At 59.1% G+C, this 24290-nt stretch overlaps 3 protein-coding genes across 7 annotated transcripts in view; 2 read left to right on the top strand and 1 right to left on the bottom strand.

The window, feature by feature from the left end:
- The window catches only part of WIZ (WIZ zinc finger), a 43016-nt gene extending 30187 nt beyond the window's left edge, over positions 1-12829 (top strand). For 2 of the 3 annotated variants that reach the window (XM_082781782.1, XM_082781780.1), the window contains exons 6-12: positions 5477-5647; positions 6523-7029; positions 8403-8939; positions 9579-10109; positions 10546-10983; positions 11199-11391; positions 11585-12829. In XM_082781782.1, coding sequence (XP_082637908.1) covers positions 5477-5647; positions 6523-7029; positions 8403-8939; positions 9579-10109; positions 10546-10983; positions 11199-11391; positions 11585-11741 — 2534 coding nt within the window. In that variant the 3' untranslated portion in view covers positions 11742-12829. The remainder of the gene's footprint in view (positions 1-5476; positions 5648-6522; positions 7030-8402; positions 8940-9578; positions 10110-10545; positions 10984-11198; positions 11392-11584) is intronic. The other variant, XM_082781781.1, reaches the window with a different exon arrangement.
- Positions 1-24290, bottom strand: part of MCOLN1 (mucolipin TRP cation channel 1) — a 100329-nt gene that overhangs the window by 55512 nt on the left and 20527 nt on the right. The window lies entirely within an intron of this gene.
- Positions 13833-23977, top strand: AKAP8L (A-kinase anchoring protein 8 like). Of its 3 annotated transcripts, none has more exons than XM_082781825.1 (13): positions 13833-13950; positions 15415-15447; positions 16135-16363; positions 16947-17451; positions 17927-18047; positions 18164-18219; positions 18555-18591; positions 19823-19931; positions 20353-20506; positions 20931-21036; positions 21533-21663; positions 22378-22473; positions 22897-23977. In XM_082781825.1, the coding sequence occupies exons 1-13, from the start codon at positions 13938-13940 to the stop codon at positions 23374-23376; spliced, it is 2070 nt and encodes a 689-aa protein (XP_082637951.1). In that variant the 5' UTR covers positions 13833-13937; the 3' UTR covers positions 23377-23977. The 3 variants fall into 3 exon arrangements, with proteins under 3 accessions (XP_082637951.1, XP_082637952.1, XP_082637950.1); XM_082781826.1 differs by having other exon boundaries at positions 17924-18047; positions 20365-20506; XM_082781824.1 differs by having other exon boundaries at positions 17924-18047.

The following is a 24290-nucleotide window of genomic DNA, read 5'->3' as shown; positions in this document are numbered from 1 at the left end:
GGCGCCGCCGGGACGCGCCGACCGCTCGCGGCTCGGCACCTGCAGGCTGCGAAGCGCCGCCTGCTTCCTTCCTGAGCGCTGCCAAGCGAGGAGCACGAGCTGCCAAAAGCTTTCTGCCTGCCTTGCAAGATGCATCTCGAGCTGGTGGTGTTCGAAAGCGGCTGTGCGGTAGGCTCTTGGCTGAACCCCCCCCCCCAGTTGTGCCAAAATCCCCTTTTTTGGGGAGCATTGTCTTGAGCCGTTTCCCGGTTTGGCTGCGGTTTGTGGTTTCTAACTGGGGGTGCGAAGGGAAACGAAGGTGGAGGGCTCTGCTCTGCTCTGCTCTGCTCTGCTCTGCTCTGCTTTGCTTTCTGCAGCCCGGGGAGCAGTTCGATGAGCACGGCTGCGTTCGTGCAACCAAATCACCGCCGCGCCGTGCGTCAGCAGCCCCTGGGATGGTTTTGGTGCTCTCGGGGCACCAAAGAGCACCCGGAGCTGCCTGCGGGTGGGATGCGCAGCCAAACCGAAGAGCGGTGTTGAGAAAGGGTTTGGCTGTGGGTTTGACTGCTCCCCTCCTGGCCAGCAGAGCGTGAGAGGTGGGTGGCTGCTGCCGGTCTCACACACGTGGCTGCTTCTCTAAAAAGCCAGCCTTTAAGCAAAACCAAGAGGCAAAGGGAGGAAGTAGGTGTTTGGCTCTGTGGCTAGAACCTGAACTTGGCCGCGAAGGTCAGAATTGGGTGCTGGGTGTTTGGGTAGGGGCAAAAACAGGATGCTAAGAGACATTGGGGGACCCCAGGGGTCACCCTTGTTCCCTCCTGCTGCCATACCCATTTAATGCCCCGTTATGCCCAGGTTGCCCACCTGGTGGACAGAGGCGGTCGATGTGTTTTTTTCTTGGCTTTTAGCAAAGCTTTTGAGACTCTCTCTTGGTCCCCTTCTGGAGAAAATGTCCAGCTCAATGCGGACACGATGCGATGGGTGAGGAGCTCCAAGGGTTGTGCTCAACGGGGCGATGCAACCGGCTGGCAGTGCTCCCTGGGGCTTGATTTTGGGGCATTTAAAAAAAAATAAAATAAAAAAGCTGAGGATACTTGGTGGTTGAGCTGGGAGATGAGAGGGAGGTGCTGATCCATCTGGTGACAGGATGCGAGCTGGTTTGGGGCTCACAGCTGTATCAGGGAGGTTGGATATTAGGAAAAAGTTCTTCCCTGGCGCGGTGTTTGGGCACTGGACGGGCTCCCCAGAGATGTGGTCGTGGCCCCAAACCTGCTGCTGTACCCGAAGGGTCCAGACAACGCTCCGAGACAAAGGGTTTGACTCTCGGGCTGCCCAGGAACTGGACGTGATCCTTGGGGTCCCTTCTGACTCGGGACATTGAAGCTTTCTGTGCCTCGAGTTGCCTTCAGCCCCTTCCCAGACACTTGGAGAAAATAATCCTTCCAAGAGAGCATTTCTCCGCTTCCTTCCAAACACAACACACAAAGCATACCGAATTCCTCCCAGCGATGACTAGCACCGCTGGCCGGGCCAGATGTCTTTTGGGGTTATTTCCCAGTAGACCCAAACAATTTCCTTCATCTCGCTGGCCCGGAGGCGTTTCGCAAACCGCTTCGGTTCTCCCTGTTCCGTTCCCGACAGTGGCTCCGTCCTTATCTCGCTGCGTCCCACATTTCTGCATTTATTATGCACTTTTTGTGCTCTTCTTCGTGTATACTCTCATACAGCGTTCTGCTCCATGGTTTCGTTGTCTTTTCAGCCAACAAAATCTGCCCTGGTGAGCTAGTCATCAGCACTGACCCCCACTCATTTGGGAGCAGGTTGGATTTGGGGTTTTTTCCCCCCCTCCAGATCTTTTTATATATATTTTTTTTGGTCTGGCACTGGTCTTCCTCGTTCTCCAGGCGCTGGCTCCAACCCTCGTTTGGGGGCTCCTTCCAGGGGACAACCGAGGAAAAAGGGAGAGGGGCTGAGCGTCAGGGGCTGCAAAATTCATTTTAGGGGTGTCAGTGGGGGCTGCAACGGGGTCTGCTCAGAGCCTCGAGTAGGCACGGCCCTCCCCAGCCTCTTGGATTCCTCCCTCCAGCTCTTCTCATCCTGGGCGTGAGAACCGGCGTGGCCGGGGCCAGGAGATGGTCCTGGTTTTGTGGGGTCCGGGATGGGGACACACAAATGTGCTTTCTCTCGTTAATCGTGGTCCCTGCACTGCAAAAGGGAAGAAAAGAAATGAAAACGGCTCGAGCTCTGCGGCCGGGGTCTCGCGTCCCGCTCGTCCCATGGTGGCCGCGTTAATTGCAGGTGAATGGAGGCCAGAAAAAACCCTCTGGAGCTCTGTGCCTGACCCCAGACGCACGTGAGGCCAACTTCAAAGCCACCTCTGGCCCTTCAGGGCCGTGTCACGTTGGGTTTGGAGGGGATGGAGGTGACAAGACCCCCGTCCCCACAGGGCAGCTCTCCTCCTGTGCTGGCCTTTCTGAGCCGTGTCCCCTCGCTCTTGTTCCGTGCCCACCCGCTGCCTGCCCTACTTTCTGCTGTCTTTTGATTCTTTTCTTGAGTTTTAGGTTACCAAAAAGTTCCCGTTGGCCTCCTGCTTCGCTTCCCTCCTTCCCCTGTGTGGGGGAATTGCCCTCGGTGCCATCTTTTCTCCCGGGCTCTGCAGATTTCTGGTGGATTTCGATGTGCGGTGCCGCTGCCGAGCAGAGGGAAGCCGTACGCTGGTTTCTAGCCCAGATTTCAGCTCCGTTTTCACCCAAACCGGGCTACAGCCAGGGAAGAGAGGGTGTGAAACCCCTCAGCCAGGTCTTTCCGTGGTTGCTTTTTCAGGCTGTGGGGCCAAGTTGGGGCAACAAACAGAACCAAACCGATTTTCTGGAGTCGGTGGGATATCGGCCGCTGCTGTGAGCTTTTCTCTCCCCTATTCTGAGAGGGGCTGTGGCACCTTAGCACCCAAAATCTGCCCAAACGACACCCCCGGTGTCACTACAACCCAAAGCCCAGAGCCTCTGGGGGGCTCTCAGCTCATTTCGGTGGGCTTTGAAACTTCCTAAAACCTCAGGAGCTGCCCCGCTTTGTTTTTTATTTTATTATTTTTTACCCTGACAGAAGCTGGCGGCGTTTCGTCTGCTTTTTAAGCTTTTTAAGCACTTGGTAAAGTCTTCTGGTGCCAACACAAGTGGGAATTTGAACCTCTGAAAGCTTCCCCGTGCTGAAAAACCGAGCATCCAGCTCTGGGTTTATTTTAGCTGTGGCTCTCGCGGGTGCTCCCCTCTTGGGTTGGTTTCTTTTGGTTTTGTTTGCGGTGTAATTTCAGGCAAAATCTGCAGGTTTTGGGTCCAGCTCCTGCGAGGTAAGGGCTGCCCGCGCTGCCCTTTGTGCTCCCGTTCCTCCGCCTGCCTCCCGAATTCGTGGTGCTCTGGGCCCCTCTGGCTGTCATTGGGCTGCGTAGCTCCACTGCTGCCAAAAATTGGCTTTTTGAGCTTTTTTTTTCCCCACAGGGGAAAACTGATTTTTTAATGTTTATTTTGAATCTTTAATTCTTATTTTTTTGTAGGCCTGGGCTCCCTTCTCCCACCACCTGCTGTGCTTTTGGGATCATTTTTGCCTAAAGCCCGAGGTTCTCAGCAGGCAGGGGTAGCACTTGGTGGTGTGGTGGCGGATTGAAATTTTCAATTTTTATTTTAATTTTTTGGTTTTCAGGGAGACTTTGCTGCTGTTCCTTAAGTTTTTGACCTGTGGTTACGCATTATTTGTGTGGATGGGGGCGGCAGTGCCTTAGGACACGGCTGCTGGCCCTGGACCCCTTTTACCAGGGGGGCAAAATTACCTTTTTTTAATTTAATTTAATTATTATTATTATTATTTTTACCAGGGGGACAAAATTACCCCTTTTACTGGGGGCAAATTACCAAGGGGGGGGGGACTGTGGGGCAGGAACGGCCGCGGTGTGAGGGGGGCACGGGGCTGGGCCTCGGCCTGTGTGTGGGGGCAGTGAGGCCCCCGGGGGGAGAGCAGGGTTTGGGGGGGTCCCCGCTTTGTGGGGGGGTCCCCACTTTGTGGAGGGGGGATCCCTGCCATGGGGGGGGTCCTCCCTTTGTGGGTGTGTGTGGGGGGGTCCCTGCTGTGTGGGGAGGGCCCCCCATCGTGTGGGGATCCCCTCTTCACGTGAGGGGGTCTGTGCTGGTCCCTGCTTTGTGGGTGTGCTTGTGGGGGGTCCCCCCTTTTTGTGTCTGGGGGGGTCCCCCTTAGTGTGTGTGTGGGGGTCCCCTTTTTCTGTGGGGGTCCCCTTCGTGCACAGGGGAGTCCCCCCTGTTTTTTTTGGGGGGTCCCTTTGTTTTTTATGGGGGCTCCCCCTGTTTTGGGGGGGTTCCCCCTGTTTTATGGGGGCTGCTCCCCCTGTTTTTGGGGCGCTCCTCCTCTTCTTTATGGGGGCTCCCCCTGTTTTATGGGGGCTCCCTTTTGTTTTTTATGGGGTTCCCCCCCCGTTTTATGGGGGCTCCCCCTGTTTTGGGGGGCGCTCCCCCTCTTTTTTATGGGGCTCCCCCTGTTTTTGGGGGTGCTCCCCTGTTTTTATGCGCCCCCCCCCCCCATTTTTCGGGCCCCTCTCCCTCCCCCGCTCGATGTCTCGGCGCTCCCCTCGGCGGGCGCGGCCTTGAGGCCGGCCCGGGCCCCGCTCGGCGCTCGGCTGCGGGGCCTGGCGGACGCCCCGCATGTGCCGGAGCCAAGATGGCGGCCTCCACCTCCTCGCCGCCCAAAGTGACAAAAGCGGCGGCGGCGCCGCGGCCCCGGGACCGGGAGCGGGGCGGGGAGGGCGACCCCGGGCCCGAGGCGCCCCCCGAGCCCGGTGAGCGCCCCCCGGCCCCTTCCCGCGCCCCCTCCCCCCGGCAGCGCCGAGCCCGGGCCCGCCCGCGGCCCCCCCCCCGCCCCCTCCCGTCCCCTCCCCGCCGCCGCCGCCGCCCCGGGCCCGGCCCCGCCGCCGCTCTCGGCCCCGCCGCGGGGCCCGGGCCCGGTCGGGGAGCCCCGGAGCCGGCCGCCCCCGCCCGGCCGCCGCTCTCCTTTGTCCTCAGCCGCCGCTTTGTGCCGCACGGGGCCCCCGGCGACCCCCCCGGGCTCGGCCTTCGCGGCCGGCACCGGCTCCCGGTGGCTCCCGGTGGCTCCCGGGGCCGGGCCCGGGCGGCTCCGTGCCCGTTCTCCCCCCCCCGAGCCGGGCGGGAGAGCCTCGGCCGTGCCCCGGCGCCGTCCCCGCTGTAGGAAGCATCGCCCCGTGCCCCCCGCCGCAGCCCCGAACCCCCCCAGAGCCTTCCCGGAGCCCTCCCGGGGCCACCGGCGGCTCCGTCCCCTCCCCGGGGGAGCTGTCACCGGCCCCGCGAGCTCCCGAGGGCCGCTGGCATCTCTCAGCCCCCCCCCGCTGGGGCGTTGGGACCCTTTTCTCCTTTTTTTCCCCCCCCCGGTGTCACCCCAACGTTACCGTCTCCCCGCCCTGACGGTCTCCTTCTCTTGGCAGTCCTGGCCCCGGAGGAGGAGGAGTTGGTGGCCATGGAGGTGGGCTCGCCGCCGCCGCCGCTGCCGAAGAAAAGCGCTCCCGCCGGGCAGCTGGAGCAGCCCCCGAGCAGGATAGGGACCAAACTGTCTCCTGAGCCGCCCGGGAGCAAGCCAGAGCCTCAGGACTCCAAATGTGAGTTACCTCCCCCCCCCGTGCCCGGCCGCTCGCTGTCTCTGTCCTCTGGGGGGGGAAATCGGCCTCGCTGGGGGCTTCACGGCAAGGAAACGGCGCGGAGGATCCAGCCTCTGGCTGCAGCCTCTCAGAGGTGGGCTGGGAGCTGCTTCAGGGCTCGTGGCTCTGTGTCTTCCACGAGCTGTGGCCTTCCTGAGGTTGTTTCGGCTCGGCGAAGCGGGCTGAGGTGCTGAGCATCGCGCCTCAGGGCTCGGCCCAGCCCCGCAGCGTCCGTGGCGCCCCGAATTTGGGGACGTTGCTCACCAAACCCGAGGCGTGGTGCCCCAAACTCAGGGAGGTGCTGTTGGAGGCTGTCAGAAATCAGGAGGGAGGCGCAGCTCCCCACCCGGGAGGGTTTTTGGGCCTCTTTGCTGAATTCCCTCTGCAAGAGGTTGGCCAAGTTGTGCTCCTGTGCTGTTAACTGAAGCCTCCAGCAGCTCCCCAGGACCAGCACGTGTCCTTGTCGTCCTCAGCCCACCTCAGTCAGTCCCTTTGGCCCTTTTGGTGCTTCTGGTGCCCAAAACAGCGCTGTGCGGTGATGAGGTGCACTCGAGGTCCCCTCCCTGCCAGCTTTTGGAGCCTGGCAGGGGCAGGGCTTTCAAAATCACGTCCCAAAGCATCCCCACCAGCCTTTAGCAGGGAGAGCAGCAGAGCTGCACGCACGAGCAGCGCGTTTTGTCCCCCCACTGCTCTCCTCTCCCTTCCCTGCTCCATTCCTGGTGTCCCAGGGGTGAGCAGAGAGCCTGGAGGTGGGAGATGAGGGCTCGGACAGCCCCCGCTGACCGTGTCGAGCCCTGACTCCCTCTCTTTTCTCTTTTTTTCCCCTCTCCCCGCAGCCCAGAACCTGACGACGTGCGAGGTGTGCGGCGCCTGCTTCGAAACCCGCAAGGGCCTCTCCAGCCACGCTCGCTCGCACCTGCGGCAGCTCGGCGTGGCCGAGTCGGAGAGCAGCGGGGCCCCCATCGACCTGCTCTACGAACTGATGAAGCAGAAGGGCAAGCCCGACGGCAGCCCCATTCCTCCCGGCCTCCTCAAGAAATCCGGCTCCCCCAAGGAGGGGGCGGCGGGCTCCCCCCGGCCCGCGCTCCTGGCGCTCGGCAAGGGCGGCGGCGAGCGCCCGCCCGACGGCCCCGTCAACAAAGCCATCAAATCCCCCCCCGGCTTCTCCAAAAGCCTCTCGCAGCCGGGCTCCCCAATCCTCAAGAAGGTGCCGTCAGCGCTCTCGGGGTCCCCCTCCCCGAAAAACCCCGAGGACAAGAGCTCCAAGCTCGCGCTGAGCCCCCTGCAGAGCTCCCCGAAGGCGCAGTGGCCACAGGCGGATGAGGAAGGACCTCTCAATTTGAGTGAGTCTCTTTTTTTTATTCTTCCTCTTTATTTTTTTATTTTTTTTTACCATCAGGGTTTCCCGTCAGCTCTCAGGTGGCAGAGATGGAGAGAGGGAAGCCCCTGGCTCCTCCTGGCACGCTGAGCATCCCCCTGCGTGGTGCTGGGGCGGGAGAGCTCGGTGCAGGAGGCAGCAGGAGGTGGTGCTGCTCTGTCACGACCCCGTTGCCTGGGCTTCTCTTCATTCCCCATCATGATTTCAGCAAACTGTTCCCCCTCGCTGGCTCTCTGCCCTCTGAGCTCTTTGTGGCTCTGTCCGCAGCCGGGCACGGCGCGTGCTGCCCGCTCCTGAGGCCGGATGGTTTTTAACTCAGGGTTTGGTCCCGTCTCAGCTTTTCTCTGCCGTTTCCCTGCTCGCTCAACGCGCAGGCTTGCCGGGAAGGACCCGTGCTTCGTGCCTGCCGGTGTCTCCCGGCTGTAACTCCATCCCTAGCCAGGTCTTTGGGAGCCCTCGTGTGTCGCCGGTCTCATAGGACAGCTCCCAGCACAAATTGCTCCAGGGTTGGAGCCGTTCCCTGCAGCAAAGCCCGTGGAGGAGAGGTGTCTGCCCGCTGCCATCAGTCCCTGCTGTGCTGAGAGCTCCGAGCGTGGCTTTGACGCCTCCCGTCCCTCAGCACTGAGGGGCTGGGGGTTTGCAGACCCTGCAGGGTTTCTTCTGCCTCTTGCTGGGGCTGTGAAGCTGCTGCATCGGGGCTGGCCTCGTGCTTTTCCCAACTCAAGTGCTCTGGGACTGCAGCGCCTCCCTTCTCCCTAAACTGGGGAGGGGAAAAAAGCTGGCCCCAAAAAATCTGCAGCTCCCGCGGCTCAAGGCAGCAGATCTCCCTTCTTTTGGGTGCTGCCTCATCCCTGTGGCTCCCCTCTCATTGCTGCCCCTTTTTGCTGCCCCATCCCCTCCCGGCCGCGCTCCAGCAGCACCCAAAACCCCAAACCAGCCCGCTGCTGCCTCAGTTGGGGTGGTGAAACGAACCTCCTGGCTTTGAACACCTCTCCCCAGCTCCTGCCTGCTGCTGGCAGCATCTCGCCTCCCTTCGGGGCCGGGATCTGCCCCGATTCCCCAGCAGGGACGGCTGAAATCACACCCTCATCTCCTCGAGCTGCTGAGGGGGCTGCAGGTCACCCCCCTGGGCCTGGAGGTCTCGCCACGTGTCCCCCACCAGGACGCCACGTGGTTCAGGTGGCAGCCAAACCTTCCTCCCCCTCCTCTTCATCACCAGCAACCTGCTGGGATCCGGGGCCTGGTGGAGGCAGATTTGGGGCAGAGGCTGGGTCGGGTCCTGCTGGTGAGGGGATCCTGCTGGTGAGGGACCCGCTTCTCCCCTTCCTCTCCCCGCAGCCTCGGGGTCGGAGCCGGTGCGGGACATCCGCTGCGAGTTCTGCGGCGAGTACTTCGAGAACCGCAAGGGGCTGTCGAGCCACGCGCGCTCCCACCTGCGGCAGATGGGGGTGACCGAGTGGTACGTCAACGGCTCGCCCATCGACACCCTGCGGGAGATCCTCAAACGCCGAGCTCAGCCGCGGGGCGCTGCCCCCAACCCCGCCGGCCCCGGGCAGAAAGCCATGGCCAAGAGCCTCCTGGGCGGTATGGGACCCCTGGAGCCTCGGGGGCCCGGAGAGCTTCACATCCCCGGCCTCGCCAAGAAGGTCCAGCAAGCAGGCAGTCCCCTGGGGCAGTCTCCTACCTCGTCCCCACCTCCCACTGCCCGGAAGATGTTTCCAGGCCTCTCTCCTCCCTCCTTGCAGAAGAAGCTCAAACAGGACCAGCTGAGGGTGGAAATCAAACGCGAGATGATGTCAGGAGGCCTCCACGGAGACCCCCACCCCTCCGACCGAGCCTGGTCCCCGCGGGAGGAGATGTCTCCCCTCAACCTCTGTAAGTGCCGGGCTCTCGCCTTCCCCTCGTCCGGGGGGGCCGGGTGGGACCGTGTTCCCTCGGTGCTGGGGCTGTGGGATCTGAAATGTGAGCCTGAAGGAGCTGGGGGTTGTTCAGCACCACGAGGAGGCTCCAGGGGGACCTCGTAGTGGTCGTCCCGTACCTAAAGGGGGCTCCGGGAATGCTGGGGAGGGACTCTGACAGGGGTGTAGCCACAGGGACGAAGGGTGAGGGCTTTAAGCTAAAAGAGGATGGATTTGGGTTAGGTAAAGGGAAGAAATTGGTCACCGTGAGGGTGGTGAGGCGCTGGGGCAGGTTGTGCAGGGAAGTTGGGGTGCCCCATCCCTGGAGGTGCCCGGGACCAGGCTGGGTGGGGTTTGGGCAGGCGGGGACGGGTCCCTGCCCATGGCAGGGGGCTAGAACTGGGCCGGGCTTTAGGGTCTGTTCCAACCCAAACCATTTCGTGGTCCTGTGCTCCAGGAAGGGCTCTGCCTTCTCCTCAGCCATCCCCGAGCGCTTCGGGGTCCTGCTGCGGGGTCTGCTCCCAGCTTCCCAGCTTCTTCTATGGGTCGCGGGGGGAGAATCGGAGGGGTGGGCGCCGCCCTGCTCCCCCTGACGTCCCCCCCTCTGTCCCCGCAGCCTCCCGAGCTGACCCGGTGCGGGACATCCGCTGCGAGTTCTGCGGCGAGTACTTCGAGAACCGCAAGGGGCTGTCGAGCCACGCGCGCTCCCACCTGCGGCAGATGGGGGTGACCGAGTGGTCGGTCAACGGCTCGCCCATCGACACCCTGCGGGAGATCCTCAAGAAGAAATCCAAGCCCTGCGTCATCAAGAAGGAGCCTCACACCTCCAGCATCGAGCCCCCCAAAGCTCTCGGGGAGGAGGGGACGGACCCCAAAGCCCCCGGCAAGATGCTGCAGGGCATGGCCCTGCCTCCGCTGGGCGGGCGGACGGGGAAACCCAGCCCCGGCGGCTCCAGCCTCGGCCGGGAGCTGTCCCTGGCGTCGCTCACGGGCAAACCCCAGGGCGGCTTCCTGACGCCGCTGTCCGCCAAACGGCCGCTGCAGGACGACCGGCTGGGGCCCCACGCCGAGGTGAAGCACAAGGCCTACATCCAGACCGAGCTGCCCTTCAAAACCAAGCCCGTGCACGACAAACCCGCGCACACCTGTAAGTCAGGACGCACGGGGAGGTGCGTGGCAGGGCCCGCGGCGGGGGTCTGGGGGGGTCCCCGGGGGCTGCGGGGGGAGCTGGGCTTTGTCACGCAGCGCTGTGGCGTCGTGTGGGGTGTCAGCAGCGAGCTCCTTGCTCCGGGTGTCTCCAGTGGGGGACCCAGAGCGCATCGGGGAGAGGCGAGTGGGGATTTGGGGCCCGCTTGGCGTCCCCGGTCCCTGTTAGCCTGCCTCGTTGGAGCCTCCCCTGGCTCTGGGGCCTCCACCAGACCCTCGGCAGGAGCCTCCTGGAGCTCATCTGCGACAGAAACCAGAGTTGGGGGGGGGATTTCCCTTCAACGGCTGCAAACGGGTGGTGGCGGGGACACGGCCGGGCCGGGGATCTGTCCCCAAGCCCCCCCTGCTCACCCCCTGCCCCGTGCCCCCCCCCTCAGCCAGCGAAGCCTGCTGCGAGCTCTGCGGCCTCTACTTCGAGAACCGCAAGGCCCTGGCCAGCCACGCGCGGGCTCACCTCCGGCAGTTCGGCGTCACCGAGTGGTGCGTCAACGGCTCGCCCATCGAGACCCTCAGCGAGTGGATCCGGCACCGGCCCCAAAAAGCCGGCGCCTACCGCAGCTACATCCAAGGCGGCCGACCCTTCACCAAGAAATTCCGCAACTCCTCGCACGCCCGGGACCACGACGGCGCCCGGAGGATGCCCCTGAGCCTGCAGCCCGGCGGCGTGGCCCTGCTCAGCAAAGGGTTGGCCGCGGACCTGGCGCACGGCGAGCCCGGGAAGATCCTGGACGGGGGAAGTGGCGGCGAGCGCCCCATGGTCACCTCTCCCCTCTCCCTGGTGAAGATGGAGGAGCATCAGCGCCCCAATATCCACAGTGAGTCGGGAGCCAAGCAGCAGAGGGGGGGCTCCAGCGCCGCAGGGAGCTGGCAGAGCACCGAGAAGCCCCTGCCCCGTCCCCTCTGCCCACCCGTGGGTGGCGTGGGGGGAGCTCTCTACCCGAGATCCTCCCCCCACACTTCAGAGAGGCTGCGTTGCGCCGTGCCCCCTCCTCCGTGACACCTTTTTTTGTCCCTCATTCTCCCCCCGCAGAGTTCGAGCGGAGGCAAGCGAGGCCCCTGGATAACCCCCTGCACCGGGAGGAGGAAGGGGCCGACTTCCAGCAGAAGATGGAGGAGACGCGCCAGCCGCCGCCGAGGATGAGGCCGGTGCCTTCCCTGGTCCCCCGCCCGCCGCAGACCTCCCTGGTGAAGTTTGTGGGTAACATCTACACCCTCAAGTGCAGGTAGGTCGGCTCCGGGAGGGATTTGGGGGGGGGTTTCCTTCCAGGGAGGGCAGCACGCCCAGTCCTCGTGGTTGCCCTTCCTCACCCCACGCCGACCCCGCTCTCCAGGGGTCTTCTCCGCTGGCGGCTGCCCCCGGGGGGGCCGATGGAGAAACCTCGGCCAAAGCCCGAGCTGACGCCGCTGTCCCCACAGGTTCTGCGAGGTGGAGTTCCAGGGGCCCCTCTCCATCCAGGAGGAGTGGGTGCGGCACCTCCAGCGACACATCCTGGAAATGAATTTCTCCAAAGCAGACCCCTTGCGGGGCGAAGCCCCGGCCCCCGAACCCCCCGCCGTGGCCGAGGCTCAGTAACGGAGCCGGCCCAGGCTCGGCGATGGAGCCGCCCCCCGGGGGGCGCCCTCCGCCCCTCCCGTGCCTGCACGTCCCCCCCCCCACGGAGCAAACCTCAGCCCCCCAAACCCGGCGCACGGTTTCCCAGCCGGGCTTCGGGGGGGCCCCGGCCACAAGCACTACATGGAACAAGACGCCCCTCCGCCGGCAGCGGGGTTTGGACTCTGCCCCGGGGTCCCACCACTGGAGGGGTGGGGGGGGCACTCGAGGCCGGTTCCCCGGCTCGGGATGGGGCAGGGGGACCCCCGGTCCCGGCCTCGGGGCCGCTTTAGCCCAAAGACGGGGGAGCTGCGGCCGCTTCTGCCGGCTCGGGGCCGGGGGGGGAGCGAGACGCCGGATGGGAGGGGAGCGGCTCGGCCCGGCGAGCGCTGTGGGATTTGTATATGGCCCTGGAGTTCCTGTATATTCCATGTGCGTAGACGACGAGTTTAGCTCACCTAGGTGTCGGCGTCCGTTGTTGCGGGGTTGCATGTTGCCCAGCTCCCCTTCCCCCCGGGGGCCAAACGCTGCCCCCCCTCCGCCACGGCAAACGGCAAAGTCACGGATTCACCGCTCCCACCTCCTTCGGCCCCTTGCCATCCGGTGTCCCCCCCCCCCCCCCCCCACGCCCACCCACCCCCGTTTCACGCGGGACCGCGGGCTCCCGGCACCGGTGCCGCTGGGCGGCGGCAGTCGGAGGGGCAGCGGCGGGCACCAGCCCCCCGTGGGGGCCGGGGAGCGGCGGCGGCCACGGGGCCGGGGCCGTTTCTCTGACCCCGCTGCCCACGGGCTTGGCGCTGCCGTCTCCCCTCCGCCCCAGCCCCTTTCACGGTTGCTTTTTTTCTCCCCCCCCCCCTTCGTCTAGCTGCATAGACCTTCGACTTTTTTAACTCTAGTTTTGTGTAGAGGAAAAAAAAAAAAAAAATAAGGAGCATTCATTTTTATTTCCAAGTCCCGAGCCCGGCACGGCTCAGAGGGAAATCGAACCTTTTAACTTTTTTCATCGGGCATATTCTGGTTATTAATGTACCCGGGAATATGTACATTAGATTAAACTCTTCTGGAAACGACCCCCGGGAGGCTGGAGTGTGGTGCGTGGGGGGCGGCCCCTGGCTCCAGCCCTTTTGGGGTTCCCGCAGAGGCTTTTTTGGGGGGGAAACAAGGCGTTTTCGGGCCATGGGGGTACTCGAACCCACTCCTGGCCCTGCAGGGGTTGGGTGGCCGTGGGTTGTCACCGCAGTGGTGGGGACAGCAGGGCTGGGCTGTGTCCTGGGAAAAGGACACCTGAGGGCCAGGTGGGGCCGTGCCCGTTAACGGGGGGCTGGGACAGCGCTAAGGGCTCACGGTGTGGCCGTGACCACGGGCGTGGGGACCCCGGGTGGGGTTGGGACACGGCCCAGGGCCGTGGGGACAGCGGGATCCGGGGGTGTGGGGACAGCAGAGCTGGAACGTGTCCCGGTGGGGCGGGGACACCGCGCTTGGGACGCGTCCCGGGGCCACGGGGACACCGAGAGCGGGACCCCCGGGGCGTGGGGGCCCTGTCCCGGTGGCTGGGGGCGCTGGGGGGGGGGGACACGTCCACGGGTGACGCCCGCTCGGGGCCACCCACGGGAGCCACGTGGGGGCTGCGCTGGGTTCCCGCGGTCTGAGGGCACCACGCGGCTTGGGCGCGCGCGCGCGCCCTCGGGGGCGGGGCCCGCCGGCGGCCGCAGCCAATGGCGGCACGGGAGGGGCGGGACCAAGCGCCGCACCGGAGCCGTTGTGGCGGCGCTGGAGGCTCGAGGCGGGGCCGCCGCGCCATTGGTCCAGGCAAGGCTCGGCCCGCCCCTCAGCTGGCCAATCAGAGCCCGGAGTAAAAGCGGTAACGCCTTCCCGCCAGGTGACGGCGGCGCCGGCCAATCAGCGCTCTCCTTCCCCGGGGCCATTCAGAAACCGCTGGAGGCGCGGCGATTGACACCCGCCCCCGCCAATCGCCGCGGGGGCCGCCCTGTGGAAACGCCGGGGGGCGGTGAGCGACGTCCAGGAGCAGCCAATAGAAGTCGCGAACCGCGGGGAGGCCGGGCCAATGACGGCGGCGCGGAGGCGGGCGGCGGAGCCCCGCCGGCCAATAGGACGCGGGGAGGCGGGGCGCTGCCGCCGTTACCGTCTGGCGCAGGAGGCGGCGGCGGGGCCGCCATCATGAGCTACTCAGGTGAGGGCGGCGGCGCAAGATGGCGGCGGGGCGGCCCCGCGGGGACCGGGACCGGGCGGCGGCTCCCGGGGGGGGGCCCCGAGGGCGGCGGCGGGGCCTTCCCGAGCCCCCCGGGGCCCGAGGGGCGGAGGGGAGCGGCCCCCGGAGCCCGCCGGGAGCCGGCGAAAGTGACGGAAAACGGGGTGGTTGTGCCCGGCTCCAGGAGGGTTTTGCCCAAATTGAGGAGGTTTTCGCCCAAATTCCCCAGGTTTTTCCCCGGTTCCGTTCAAATTGCTGATGTTCCCCCCGCTTTTGCCTGAATTCAGGAGGTTTTTGCCCAAATTCACGATGTTTTCCCCCGATTTCGCTCGCATTCCTGACGTTTCCCCCGGTTTTGCCCAGATTCCCCAGTTTCCCCCCTGCTTTTGCCCAAATTCACGAGGTTTTCGCCCAAATTCACGGTTTTTACTCCAATTCTCCATGTTTCCCCTCCCGCTGTTGCCCAAATTCCTGAGCTTCCCCCTTTTTTTTCTCCCTAGATTCACTAGTTTTTTTTTCCCCAATTACAGGAGCCTCTCCCTGTTTTTTGCCTGAATTCAGGAGGCATTTGCCCAAACTCCTTGCTTTTTGCCCCAATTCCCCAGCTTTCCGCCCTGCTCCTTCCCTCGGCTCCTGCTCTTTTCACGCCTTTTCCCCTATAATAACGGATTTCCCCCTAAATAACGAGTTTTTATTCAGGGGGGAACCCCCCCCTCAGTTACCCGCCAGGCAGCGGCGCCTTCCCCAGAGCTGACTGCTCGGTTTTGGTGAACGGAAGCCGCCGGCCGCTAATGAGACTAATTGGCTTGGTAATTACAGCTGCCTAACGGCTTCCAGCGGGTGCCCATCGGGTGCCCGTGTGGCTCGGGGCTCCTCGGGGCTCTCCCTCTCCCAAATTTTGCACTTTTCAGCTGCTTTCCCCCGAGGGCAAAGCGCAGGAGGGCACGGAGAAGCGATTTTGCCCTGAAAGGGCAGGTGAATGTCAGGCCCGGGAGGCTCCGGGTTGGTTTGCGGTGGGATTCAAACTTCCCCCGAGTCCCGGGGCCGCTTTTGAGGCTCCTCTTGGGGCAGGGTGGGGTCCCCAGGGGGTGCCAGCCCCGCTGCTTCACCCCCAAAACCCTCACGTTGGGGCTGACCCTGCTGGGAGCACGCGACCATGGGGGTCCCGGCCCCTTCCGAAGCCGCTGCAGGAGCCTGGGGGGGCTCAAAGTGTTCTCGAAGTGTTCAGGAACCTGTCTCAAACTTCAGGTTTCGCAAAATCTGCGCACGGATTTTGCTTTCTGGTGGCTGTGTCCTGCTTGTCATTGCCAGGGCGATGTTTTGGGCTGTTTGGGGCTTGGCTTTTCAGGGCGCCGCTCTTTTTCGCTGCGAATTAACAAGAATCTCTTTGGCTGCAATCAAAGCGCACTAAATAAGCCTCTAACAGCTTTTTTTCGTCTTTTCTAGGTTATGGAGAGTGGAACTCTGGGACAAACAGAGGTAACTGCGGTGAAAACTTGAGTAGTTTTCTGGTTTCTTGGCTTCAAACCTGTTCACTGATCCTGTGAGAGATGTGCTGAGGTCGGTGATGAACCAGAGTCCTGCTGTAGCATCGAGCCCGTGCAGCCTCGTGGCTTTCTATTTTTTTTTCAGCTGCTTTCTTTGATATTAAAGTTCTTGTTGAACTCAGCAGAACAAACAGAACAACTTCTCTGCTGCTGCACCTGATGCTGCGTGTGCAGGGAAACCTGTTCTGGTCGAGATACAAGGCTTTTTTTGCCCCCCTACCAAAGCCTTTTGGCACTTGGAGTAATTTGAGCGAGGTTGGGGCAGGTTGTGAGGTAAATTCCGTGCTGGGGAGACAGCAGAAGGAGCTCTGCACAGTTCCGAGCTACGTGCACACCTCTACACGCGTCCCAGCACGTAAACGAGATGGGGAAGAAAAGGCTAAATTTGGAAAATTTAATTTATTTAAATTTATTATCAAATTTAAATCATTAAATTTTATTTATTATTAAATTTAAAATTTAATTAATTTTTTGTTTGTTTAAATTCCCTGCAGTGGTCTCGGGTGCTTTTGCATCCGAATTGAAATTAAAGCGTTAATAACCAGAAATAAAAGTGTTAATAACCAGAAATAAAAGTGTTAATAACCAGAAATTAAAGCAGCTGATCGTTTTCTTCCAGGGTACGAGGGCTACAGTTATGGCTATGGCTACGGGCAGGATAACTCAGGCAACTACGGCTACGGCATGGCCACCTCCAACTCCTGGGAGATGGGCGGCTCGGACGTGGACATGAACCCCGACGCCTCCAGCGACGCCGTCATAGCGAAGATGAACCAGCGCCTGGACATGGGGTCGCACCTGGACACGGACACGATGCAGGGAGGGCACTACGGCTCGGGCGGGGACAGGTGAGCGCGGCGCTGCCGAAAGCTCTCGCGCCCGGTTGGTGTCGATGTCTTGCCCAAAAAAATCCGTCTTCGGTACTTAAAAGCTGGGTGTTTGCCACTCGTGGGGGAGATTTCGTGTTCTTCAACACGACTGGAAAGCATCCTCCTCGTTCCTCTTCGTGTTCTTGCTTTAGAACTCCTAGAGCAATGCGAAGGGAGAAAGAGGCGCTGTGTTGAGCCGTTTGGTCTGAGTTTAATTTCCCAGCTTTTTTTACCGAGCAGTTTTTGAGCGGGATTGCCAAATTATTGCTGGGATCCTTGTCTCCTCAAACGTCGTTTGGGGCTTTCTGTGTTTTTGTTTTTTTCCACGTCTAAAGGTCTCCGGTTCCTCCGGCACTTGCAGGGGTGTAACAGAAGCATTACAGCCGCTAACGGCCCCTGGCTGCTCTGTGCCGTGCCCCAGCCCCGTCCCACGTTCTGGGACGCATCCGATGGTTAAAAAAATCCCAAGAAAAACCTATTCCGAAGGGTTTTGTGTGCTTTGCCTCCGCTCTTGTTTCTTGGTGGGCTCTAACGTCCTGCTTCGGCGCTTCCTCACCCGCAGGTACGACTCGTACGAGTCTTACGACTCGCGGTCCTCCATGAACGACCGCGACCTCTACAGATCCGGCTATGACTACAACGAGGCTGAGCACGACAACGACAGCGCCTACGACGGGCACTACGACGGCCCCTACGACGGGCACTACGAAGGGCACTACGACAGCTTCTACGGGAACCGCAGGGACCAGTACCAGAACAGGGCGCGGGACAACTTCGGCCAACGGGGTCAGAACTGGGCGCGCGACGGGCGCAATAACAGACCCATGGCCTCGTCCTACTCCGGGCGCATGGGTGGACAGTGGAACGAGCCCCCGCAGGGCATGGGGGCGCGGGGCCTCGGCCCCCACGGCTCCTCCCGGCTCCCCTCCCTCTTCTCCCACAACATCATCCCCGAGCTCGGCATGTTCCAGGGCATGCGAGGCTTCTCGGGGAACATGCGCTTCGGGGGAGGCATGATGAAACAGCGCATGAGGAGGAACTGGAAGATGTGGGACTCAGACTTCAAAGTAAGTGCTTGCTGCAGCATCCTCCCGCCTGCTTGGTCTTGAGCTAAACGTTTCCCAACTGGCTCCAAAATGTGCCCTGGGAAGTGGTACTACGCAGTTCTGTGTGGTACTGGCTTGGCTTCGTGGCTTTTTTTCCTCCACAGCAGACCAAGGCTCAGCCACAGAGCAGTGTTCGTGTGGGCGATGCTTTAATCTCAAAACTTTGTTTCCTAAAAGCAAAGTTTCTTTCCTAGAAGTTTCCTTTTCTTAGTCGCTGTTACTTGGGGTTTAATCTGTTGTATTAGAGAGATGCTGGTGCTGGATTTTGTCCTGTCTGATCAGCTCTGCCCGTTGAAAACCTACCTGTGTGTGCAGGAGGCTTATAAAGGAGTAAATTATTAAAACTCAGCTATAAAGGAGTAAAATAAAACGTTGCTGGATGAGGAGGGCGCCTGCCTTTACCGCAGGGATTAACCCTTCTCTTCTCTCGCAGCAGCAAAAGAAGAAAATGAAGAAGGACCCCACCGGGAAGAAGCGGAAGCAAACCAACAGCTCCGAGGAACCCGACAGCAAGGCGGCAAAGACGGACGGCTCCGACAACTCCGACTCTGACAACGGTGAGAGCAAAGCTGGCGCTCGGCTCGCTTCACTGCACCTTCTGTCTGGGGGTAAATCTGTTCCGGGGGGGGCTCGGCGGGGTTTCTGCCTACACTGACTGAGCTGTTCCTTTCAGAGGAGGGAACCGAAGGAGAATCGGGAGAAAAAGAGGAGAAAGAGGGCTCCAGAGGTGTAAGTAACTCTCGAAAACTTGCTCATGATAAAAGCCGCGGTGGGAGTGGTGCTGCAGCTAACGGGGGTGGGTCGCTGGGCTCCCGCCTTGTTCCCAAACTGAGTAATGTGGGAAAACGGATGGCAGCATAAAGCAAAATCTGCTGCGATGTGCTCTGGGATCCTCTGGCTGTGCTGGCTGCTGAGGGTCAGGTCTGCTGGAGGTGCTGTGCCACGCGTGGAGCGCCTGGAAGGAGGGTTTGAGGGGCAAATGTTGAGGTAGCATCCAGACATTCGCTCTCTATAGGCTAATGCGTGAATTTGGATGGCCTTAACATCCCGATGTTGCATTTTAGGAGGGGGAAGACGATGAAGGAAGAGACTCTGAGAAAGGTGAGTTGGTGTGCGTGCGTGGCAGCTCACACAACAGAGAGCAGAGGGCTTGTGCGTGCTCTGAGGCTGTGCGCGGAGCGTAACCCACCTCCAGCTGAGGGCTCGGAGGTGGCCAGAGGGGATTTACAGCTAAATCGTTCAAATCTATTCAGCTTTCGGCTTCTGCAAATGCCCCCAAGTCTCCTGGGGACGCTGGGCTAAGTGCTAGGGGTGGGCTACCAGCAGGGAGAGCTGGCAGGGCTCGGCACGGGTGAGGCTTTGGTGGGAAGGAATCGCCAGGGCTGGCGGAGAGAGATGGGGCACGGCTCAGCTGCTGTTCAGGATGAGACCTGCCCCATCCCCACATGGACAGGGGCTAGCTCCGCTCCAACGCCTGCATTGTCAGACGAATCCCATCCTTTGTGTCTGCTCAGGGATAAGGAAATGCTGTAAAAGCCCTGCTAGGGAGGAGCTGGAGCCCTTGCTCAAGGTAGGTTGGCCCTTTGGGGAAGCTGCCAGCTTGGGGCGTAGGGAACGGGGTTCAGGGGTTCGATTTCTTGCCGTGCCCTAGATTTGGGGGAAGTCACTGGGCTTGGGAAGGAGGATGGAGCTTTGCAGGCACGTCCCACTTCAGGGGGTAGTGGTGGAAGTGCTGAGCAAGCCAGAGGAGCAGGAGGGCTGGAAGGGAGAGCTGCTTGCAGGACGTGTGCTGGGTCCGTGCTGCCCACCCTGCTGCTGCGGAGCTAAATTTGGGACTGCCCTGCTGCTGGGACGTGCCTGTGGGTACACCGGGGCGGGCAGACAGAGGAGCTGCTTCTCCATCTCGAACATAACGCTGCTGTAAATTGGTTCCCCTTACCCTTTTTGTTGTTTTTTTTTTTTTTTCCATTATGAGGCCGAACAACTCGGAGTGGGTGGCACTTAAAAATCAAACCCATAACCGATTGATTTAAAACCTGGTAAAAGCAGAAAGAGTAAATGAAAATAAAGGCTGAGGAAACAACTTTGGGTGTTTCTTTCGCCCGTGCCACGTTCCCCAAACGCACCAGAGGGATGGCAGCGTGGTGTAGATGGGGTGCAGCCGTAATGGGCCAGAGGGAGGCACTGCAAGGGAGCAGCTTCTCGACTCAGCGGTGTCTCTAGGCTGTGCGTGTTGGTCGGGCCAACTACTAAACTTGTCCAGGGAAATTCTCTTTAATCAGGTGGTGTCCTCGAGTAGTGCCCTGAAATACACCCTGCTTTAAACACTTAGGTGCTTTAACAATTCAAGAAGAGATCAGTCAAATCAAACGCAAATTGCAAGCGGGCAAGAAAACTCAAGAGAGGCAAAAGAAGAGGCATCGGGATCGTATGGTAGAAAGGTAATTCTCCCTTTTACCTTTTTTTTCCTTTTTCTTTTTTTTTTTTTTAAGTGATGTTGCTTCCTTCTCTGTGAGGACAGTAGCAGTCTTAGCCTGGGTCCTTCCCTTTTTTCTTCCTTTTCCCAGTGCTTTGCCTGTTCCCTTAGGAGAGCTTTGCTCTCCTCCCAGTCATCTTGACTGTGACGTTTGCATGTTCTGGTTGAGATGAACCTTGAGATTTTGGTTGCATCCTTCCACACTGATACAGAAAAGGGGAAGTCTCTGGGGCACGTCCCAGAAACACTGAAAGGGTTGAAGTCTTGCATGAGTAGGGCTTTGTCTGCTCCCCTTTAGCTGTAGACCAGGGGAGTAGATCCAGTGAGCAGGTTTTTACAGAGCAGAGAGCTGGAGTGGATTGAACATCCCTTCCGTTCACATCCAGCTGTCTCAACAGGATCCAGTTTGTTTGTTCCTTATGCAAATACCGGACCTTCTACGACGATGAGATGAACAGCCACCTCGAGAGTAAATTCCACAAGGAGCACTTCAAGTTTGTTGGAACCAAACTGCCTCAACAGACAGCCGACTTTCTCCAGGTGAGCCTCTGGTTATGTTAGTCCCCCAGACTTCAGAGTTTTGGGGTTTTTTTATTGCTGTTATTATTTTGGAGAGGCTGAAAAGCCACTTTGAATTGAGCAGTGTTTGAAGCTGCTAGAGGAGGTGGAGTAAAGTTGGGCTAAGGTACCAGAGCTGCTATTCCAGCTATGCCTTCACCGCCCTCTCGCTTTCAACAGGTCACTTAACTCTGGTTTTACTGGTTGCGGTGGCAGAAAATAGAGAAAATCCCTGATTACCGTGGGTTTTATGGCAAGAGTGGGTGATGGAAGTGCTCAAACACAGCGCTATGTGTGGGACAAGGTGCAGTTGGTTTTTGCAGGACTTAGAGGATGAACGGGCTAGAGAGATGCATCTGAGAGGGAAGGGAAAGAAAGGACTTAACACAAATACTCTGCCTTACAGGAATACGTTGCTAATAAAACTAGGAAAACTGAAGAGCGCCGTAAAGCAATCGAAGACATTAATGCAGTTATTCAGCAGATTTATAGGGACCAAGATCTTACGCAAGGTGAGTGCCTGCACAGGGGCATGGAAAAGAGTTCCTTTGTCACATGTAGTGGCTGCCTGGTCAAAAAAAAACAACTCTATAAATAGTTTAAAGGAAAAAAAATAAAAATGGCAGGTTGTGAGTATGCAGAAGCCTGCTGGGGTTGCTGAAAAGTAAAACCTGGTATGGTCAAGTGTACCATCAGCCCCTTCAGGTTATTACCCAGCTCTGACAAAGCTGGCTGGATGATTAGTGGGCTGAAGAGGCTTTTTTTCATACCCTCAGTGCTGATGCAGCTGCAGCCTGCACTGCTCATCGTGGTGAGCCACCAGCATTCTGCTAACCTGCCTCTGTGATGTGCTTTCCACCTGGCTCCTGTCCCGCTCCCTGGGAAGACTTTGGGTGCTGGGGGGGGTGTTGAAAATGAGTTTGTGATGCGGGCTGCAGGGAAAGCTGGCTCCCAGTGCAATCCCCCAGATGACTTCTGGCTTAATACCATTCTTCCCTTCCTTTCCAGATGTTGGCATGGAGCATTTTATTAAGAAGGTGGAGGCTGCTCACTGTGCTGCTTGTGACCTCTTCATCCCGATGCAGTACGGCATCATCCAGAAACACCTGAAGTCTCTCGACCACAACCACAACCGCAGGGTGAGCGTGCAGCCTGGCGCCTCTGGCTGCCCCCCACAGCCTGGCTTCTGCCACGGGAATCCCACGTCGGGGGTTTTGTAGGCTTCAGCTGCAAGAACAGAGCTGAAAAGTGGCTGGGTTTGCTTCACCTGGCTCCTGAAACTGGGCAGATTTTTTCTTAATTACCTGTAGTGTGCTCTGCTGTCGTTGTTTCCTCGTGTATCAGCACAATCAGATTGCACAGGCTTTAAACTTCAATATTCAGAGACTGAAAGCTGAAGTAATCCTACCAGTGGAGCTGGGTGAAGCAAGCCAGGTGTCCTTAGGATCGTAGAATCACTTGGAGTGGAAGAGAACTTCAAGATAATCAAGTCCAGCCTTCAATATGACCTGCTGAGTCCCATCACTAAGCCACGTCCCTCAGTTCCACGGCCACACGTCTCTTAAATACCTCCAGGGATGGGGACTCCTCCACTTCCCTGGGCAGCGTGTTCCTCTCCAAGGGTCCCTCCTTGGTTGCCTGTTCTTCATCTTTCCAAAGCCACGTCCAGCACAAAATTTGGGAACATGCGTAAAAACGCAGGTTTCTTAAATCTTGTCCTCTTCCCAAATTCCTGAGCGTGCTCTGGGAGGGTGCCCCTGTAAACTGTTTTCAGCTGTGGCTGTAACTTCTGGACTTGTCAGCTAATTCAGGCTGAAATCTAATTAGCGTGCTTCCTTTATGCTCCCTTGCAGGCCATGATGGAGCAGTCCAAGAAATCCTCGCTCGTAGTTGCGAGAAGCATTCTGAACAACAAACTCATCAGTAAGAAGCTGGAGCGGTACCTGAAGGTGGGTGCTCGCAGAGCAGCTTGGGCTTGGGTTAAGCAGGCAGCAGCTCTGTTGTGCTGTTGGAGTTGGGCAGTAGCTGCTGTTTGACTGCAGGGAGTGCTTTTTAGCTGAACCTCAGGGCAGTTTGGGGCATCCCGATACCCTGTCGGATCTCGGGTTGCTGTTGATCATCGAGCCTCTGCCATGCAGGTGACAAAATATCTGCCCCACGTGCTGCTCCAAATCCTGAGGCCTCCAGCAGGATGTCTTTAGCTTACACAGAACTTGGTAGTCACTTAGTAGTGATTGAAAAACAAAAAAAAAAAACTTTCTGGGAGGTTTTGCACGTAGCTGGTGTGTGCCTGGTGTGAGCTCCTCGGGTGTGACGTTAGCAGCTGGAGAGAAACTGTCAGCAGGTAAATAAATGTGTGCCTTCTCTTTCAGGGTGAGAATCCTTTCACAGATGATCTAGAAGAAAAAGAGGAGCATGAGGAAGGAGAAGGGGGAACCAGCGGAAATACAGAGGAAGGGACAGCGGAAGGAACAGATGAAAACAAGGATGATGAAGAGAATCTGGAGGAGGAAAATCTAGATGGTGAAAACAAGGAGGAGGAAAATCTAGATGGCGAGAACAAGGAAGAAAATCTAGGTGGTGAAAACAAGGATCCTGGGGAGAACCCAGAAGCAGAAGGAGCTAAAATTGAGGAGGAGCAAGAAGAAATGGGGACAGAAACAGAAACTGAGGCACAGCCCCAAGCACAAACAGAGGTGGAGGCAGGAGCAGAAAACACGGAGGAGACTTCGCAACCCACAGAGGAATCTGTCCACGAGGAAGAGGAGCAGCAGCCAGAAGGTGGGAAGGTAGAAGATGAGGACAAGGAAAGCGAGGAAGCTGCTGCTCCAGAGGATGAGGATGCTGAATAAGTACAATGTTGGATGGGAAAGCTGATGTGTAAAAGACCTGACATCTTTTTTTTAAAAAAAAAATTAAAAAAGCATAACTGTACCTGTGAATTTCATAGCACATTTTGCGTTACCATTCTACTAAACTCACTTAGGCAGTGGAAGCCTTTACCTGTAAAGTGTTTTTGGAAAATAGATTTATTTTATTTTTTTTTTTTTACCAAATCTTCATTTTAGTAGCTAGGTTTTGTGCAGTCTCTGTTTTTTAGATGGCTTTGTAGTAGGAGAATTTCCTTTGAGCATGTGTACAAACCAGTGCTACGTCCCAATCTGGCAAATGAAATCTCTTCCCCTTGAAACTTTTGTATATTTGCCGAATATACAAAGCGGTTTGTCCCCTTAGGCTGTCTGTCTGGAAACATCCGAAGTCTGGTTCCAGGGTTTTAATTTCTGCCGTGTACGCTGTAAGGTTCTGCATAACTTCCATGTGACTGTAATATTCCTCCCGGTGTTCTAATGCAGAGCGAAACTAAGTGGTGTCAATGTCGTGCTGTTTGTAAAAATGCTTTCATCTTGAGGTGAATGTTTTGGTGGGTGGAGATAAAGGACTACCCTGAGACGACCCCTGACTCTGCCTTCGTTTCTGAAAGTGGAGGTGAGCAGCAGGATGCGCCCCTGCCACTGCTCTGTGCCAGGGACGTGTCTAAAAAAAGGTAAAATATCTTTTTCCCCAGAATGTCCTCGTGCCCAGCCAGAGTCCTCGGCGTTGGCCCTGTCTTTGGGGTGCGAGCAGGTTTGAATTTAAAGTGTTTTGGGTGAGAAACGCGTGAGCAAGGCTCCTTCATAACTGGCAATAAAATTGTTCTGTGGGTCAGAGAGGAAGGAAAAAAAGGGAGAAATGTGGGGCTGGAGGAGGTTCTGGCGGGCTCAGGGTT

Source organism: Aythya marila, assembly GCF_965140915.1.
Source record: "Aythya marila genome assembly, chromosome: 32".
Taxonomy (NCBI): domain Eukaryota; kingdom Metazoa; phylum Chordata; class Aves; order Anseriformes; family Anatidae; genus Aythya; species Aythya marila.
This window is presented reverse-complemented; position numbering and strand designations above follow the sequence as displayed.

What these genes read in the sequence shown, in the direction of transcription:
- AKAP8L (XM_082781824.1), top strand. An exon ending in AGACAGCCGACTTTCTCCAG is followed by an intron (nt 20,507 to 20,930) that starts GTGAGCCTCTGG and finishes TCTGCCTTACAG; the next exon opens with GAATACGTTGCTAATAAAAC. An exon ending in GGACCAAGATCTTACGCAAG is followed by an intron (nt 21,037 to 21,532) that starts GTGAGTGCCTGC and finishes CTTCCTTTCCAG; the next exon opens with ATGTTGGCATGGAGCATTTT.